At 48.3% G+C, this 4774-nt stretch overlaps 1 protein-coding gene and 1 pseudogene across 1 annotated transcript; one reads left to right on the forward strand and one right to left on the reverse strand.

Moving 5' to 3' along the window:
• The window catches only part of LOC119279049, a 4144-nt pseudogene extending 3474 nt beyond the window's left edge, over window positions 1–670 (reverse strand).
• Window positions 671–2039: 1369 nt separating this feature from the next.
• On the forward strand, window positions 2040–4169 carry LOC119280444. The gene has a single exon (XM_037561288.1). It carries the CDS (start codon window positions 2040–2042, stop codon window positions 4167–4169), a length of 2130 nt encoding a protein of 709 aa, XP_037417185.1.
• The last annotated feature ends 605 nt before the right edge of the window (window positions 4170–4774 follow it).

The raw sequence follows: 4774 nt of genomic DNA on the forward strand, positions 1-4774 counted from the left end.
AAACTTGACGGAAGAAATCTGGCGACTGACCAACAGTGCATAGTTGGCCGCGGCCGCCGCCAAGCGCGCACCTTTGCCGTCACGGGAGGGAGGGGATGAGGTAGGGAACACGGAGACTATGTATGCTGGACAGAGATGGGGAGCTGTGGCTCGGTCACCGGAGCCGGAGTGGTCGAGCTCGCCGCCGGCGAGGAGGCCCATCGAATGAGTGGGAGGAAAGCCCACAACGCTTTCTTTCCACCACCCATGGCCCATAAGCTCATACGTCTCAATAGAAAAACCTCGTTGAATCGACATTTTTGTGGTCGACACTTCTTCCCTCTCAACAGAAATCCCAAAAGATCTAAAAAAATAGAAACCCCAAATTTTTTAAATAAAAAAATGAATTCCAAATTGATCTTGTGAAGAAGAACATGGGTGTAGCCGTCTAGCTACAACTTCAACTCTGATCTCTTCTTATGAGATCATGGCAATGCTAGCTCTTCTTCCCGAGGAAGCTTTTGCACACAAATTCGGGGTGTGCCTCGGAGGGGAGCTCCTCTACGACACTTTACGCACCAAATTGCTCATAATTGCACAGGGGTGCACGCATGGGCCGCAGCCTAGTAGGCTCACCCGTTGGCCCACATGTTGGTCCGCTCATTAGCCCCGCCTCCCGGTCGCTTGCCATTTTTGTTGTTGCTGCTGCAAGTCGGCATTTCCTAAACGGCAACTTTTGCACCCGTTACAAGTCTTTCTGTAATCCGGCGCATACCCCCTTCACTCTCGGCCAACCAATATACCTTACCTTTTCTGTTTAAACTCCAAAAAAGGTGCAACGAAAAGGGGTTCGAACTCGTACCCTCAATTCGGAAAGGAACCGTAGTAACCACTACGCTAGCTTACCGTTGTGCAAATTTTCCCTTTTTGTTTCCTTTTATTCGGATTTCTTTTTTCTTGTTCTTTTTTCCTTTTCTTTGGTTTTCTTGAAATCGTGATTTCTTTTTTTTAAAATCGATGAACTTCTTTTGAAATTCATGATTATTTTTTCAAAATCCATGAACTTGTTTCAAAATCAAAGATTTTTTTGGCAATTTCGTGATATATTTTTAAAAATGATGATTTTATTCATTTTCGTGAACTTTTTTTCTAATGTGTGAACTTTTTCAAAATAGATTACAGTTTTTAAAATTTGTACCTTTTTTTAAAATCGATGAAGTTTTTTCAAATTTGTGAACTTTTTTCAAAACCTATGAACAACTTTTTTCAAAATCCATGATTTTTTACAATTTGATGACCTTTTCTGAAAGTAGATGAGCTTTTTTGAAGTTTGTGATATTTTTCTAAATCCATGAAAAAATTTTAGTTCATGTATTTTTGAAATTTGCTAATTGTTTTTGGAATTTTTCTAAAGTCAATGGTTGATTGGTGACCGACAAAAATAAAACGAAAGAAGAAAATTGCGTAGCGAGCAGCCGAGCGAGCGAAGGGAGTGTCCGATCAAACGAACTCTGCTGGCCCGTGACCTGATAGGGGCATGCGTGAGCACTGGTTCGTAGACTAATCTAGTATATCCAACGGCTAAAATAATTTAGGTGACGTGGCTCAAGGAGAAGCTAGAGAAATTTTAGTAGTGGGGCTAACTATTTAGATATAGTAGATTTTTGAATATACGATGAACATTTTTTGAAATACACACAGATTTTTAATATACGGTGGGCATTTTTAATAGAGAGTGAACTTCTTTTTGATGTACGGTGATGTTTTTGTAATACACACTGAACATATTTAAAATGCACACAGAACCTTTTCTGGAAAAATAAGTAAAAGATAGAAAAAACCGTTCAGAACGGGCCCTGAAGCAATCCGATTGGAACTGCGTGCTGTTGATGGCGAGTCCTACTCGGGTTCGTGAAGCTATCCATCCATGTCCGCCTCGTACATGGAAATAGGCTACGTACTACTCCTATATAATCCCATGTACAGTATCCCCTTAGCAATCCATCGTGTATACTCCACCGGAAGGAATACATCCAGCAAGCTTGCGGTCAGCATTGCAGATGACCCGCCGTTGCCCATGGAAGAAGCGGTCTACCCCGCCGGCCGCCGTTCCGGCGTCACGCAGGCCGGCCTCGTTTGTCCGAGGCGAGCATGAGTTCCGCATCGTCGGCTACAACGCACGCGCGGCGCTGGCCAACAATGCCCACTACTCCATCCTCTCCGGCGCCTTCGAGGTCGGCAGCCACAACTGGGCTCTAGACTGCAGCTTCGATGACGACGGGCACCTCGCCTCTATCGCCCTCCTGCTGCTCACCGCCTACATCACCGACGACGCCGTCGTCGCCAAGGCCAGCCTGAAGATCGAGGACCCGCTTGGCCGGTGGCCCGCCGCCGTGTGGGAGAGCGACGAAGCCTACACCTTCCACGTCTGGTCCGGCAACAGCTGGCAGCTGTCTCAGGCCGGCAGGAGCTGGACGTTGCCGGTGCCAGAGGCATTCCGTGGCCATGAGAGCCGCTACGTGCAAGACGACCACCTCACCATCCTCTGCACTGTCGAGGTCCTCCGGGCGGAGGAGGAGGAGTCTGCTATCGCCGAGGATATGCAAAAGCTTCTTTTCCTCTTGTCAGAGCCAAAGAGTACAACACCTACATGCATGCTGCCGGACGTGACGTTCGTCGTGGAGCAGGCCGAGATCCAGGCGCACAGGCTCGTCCTAGCCATGCGGTCACCCGTGTTCGCAGCCGAGCTCCTTGGTGACATGAGAGAGGGTACCACCCGTCACGTCATGGTCGAGGACATGAGCGCCTCAACTTTCAGGGCCATGCTCCGCTTCATCTACACCGACGAGCTGCCCATTAAAGGAAAGACAACTAACGAACGTGGTTGCAAACAAAAATGTGCCGCAAGGCGTCGTGTGGACAAGGCGCTTGATCTGCTCGTTGCGGCGGATCGCTATGACCTAGAGAAGCTGAGGCTCATGTGCGAGAAGATATTGTCCGAAAGCATAGACACCGCGTCTGTCATCCCAACGTTGATGGCAGTGCACGGCCGACATAGTTGCCGTCAGTTGGAGGCCTCTTGCATTGAGTACTTGGCGTCTGATGCCAACGTGTATGCCAATGTCAAGGCGACAGAGGAGTACAAGGAGCTAGAGGACAGCTGTTGTTCGTTCCTAGCCAATGTCATGGACGAAGTAGCCACATGTAAATTAGCGGACAACCACGCCGGCACCAGCCTCTGCCGGCCGGAGCAACGGACTGTGTCGATGTATAACACGTCGGAGGTGGCTCACAGTATACACGAGTTGAGGATCCCAAACTTTAAGAGTCTGCATACGAGCCATGGTGTTAAACAAAGATTCAGTTCCGACACTTTCCAGACAGGAGGCCATGACTGGAAGTTGGAGGCATCAGTGAAGGAAGGGAGAATTTCCGTGTTCACCGAATTGTTGACCGATCCAGGAACGGCTAGTGTTAGGGTGTCCTTATGTTTCATGATGGATGACCCTGGTGGCAACTCGCCCCTCATCATGTGGCAAGCTGAAGAAAACTTCAACTCAGAAGGTGATTCTTGTGGGTTTTCGTGTTTGATCAGCCAGGAAGATGATGTGTCAGTATACGCTGATGATGGCTCTCTAACCATTCGCTGCGACTTTGTATTGACCAACAAGTTGTGCACTGTTACGAGTGCCACTTCAGCCGGTGTCGAAGACATGACTCTTGCGCCACCACCCAACATTGTGTCTCATCTTGAGCAGCTCCTGGTGAGCGAGAAGGGTGCAGATGTGATGTTTCTAGTTGAAAACAGAGAGATTCACGCACACAGCCTCATCATCGCCACACGGTCCCCGGCCCTATACACGATGATTGTGGCCATGAACCAGAAGGAGGAGTACATCATACCGGTCTGGGGTATGAGGGTTGAAGTCTTCAAGGCGGTGCTTCGCTTCATCTACACCGACGAGCTGCCTCCCTTTGAAGAAATAGCCCTTGCTGCGGGGCATGGTGTGACGACTATTGCCCAAGACATGCTGGTTGCCGCGTCTCGCTTCCATCTGGACAGGATGAAGGACAAGTGTGAGACCATGGTTGGTGAGTGCGTCTCAGAACGGAACGTGGTGATCATGCTCAGACTAGCGTGCCGTCACAACTGCAAGAAGCTCGAGGGTTACTGCATGAAGTTCAACTGATCTCCACACGTTGACTAGCTAATGAAGACACGATGGTTATGTAACTGGTCAATTGTTTTTGGTTGCTAAATGGATTTATTTTTTCCATATTAGTTAGTGCTTGAATTATCGATATTGTGAACCAATTTTATGTAGAGCGTCGCCACGTAGAGCGCTCAACCAATTTTATGTACGTTGTGCGAGAGCGACCGCAGTAAATACATACAGAGCCCATCTCGATGCTCTCCTCCTCTTGGATGAAAAATGTCGTGTGTCCAGTGTTCAGTCCGAGGTCATCGTCCATGGAGGCAGATGAAAGGGAGCTTGGGTGGACTGAATCCCTGGGATGTGCGCTGCTCGCTCTCTTCGGCAGCAAAGAGATGGGCTCTGTATGTATTTACTGCGGTCGCTCTCGCACATGTACGCCATTGGCCATGAATAATTATTGACAAGAGGTCACCGCGGCACCGCCTGCTTCTAATTGCACTCCTATGACGATTCAAAGAGAGCAGATAAAATTGACCTGGACGCTCATGTGTTACTCGTAGACTAGCGACGTCGATTCGAAAGCAAACACATGTGCTTCATAGTGACGCTACATATTTCAAAAAGAACTAAAAAAAATT

Source organism: Triticum dicoccoides, chromosome 3B (genome assembly GCF_002162155.2).
Source record: "Triticum dicoccoides isolate Atlit2015 ecotype Zavitan chromosome 3B, WEW_v2.0, whole genome shotgun sequence".
In the NCBI taxonomy this organism is placed as follows: domain Eukaryota; kingdom Viridiplantae; phylum Streptophyta; class Magnoliopsida; order Poales; family Poaceae; genus Triticum; species Triticum dicoccoides.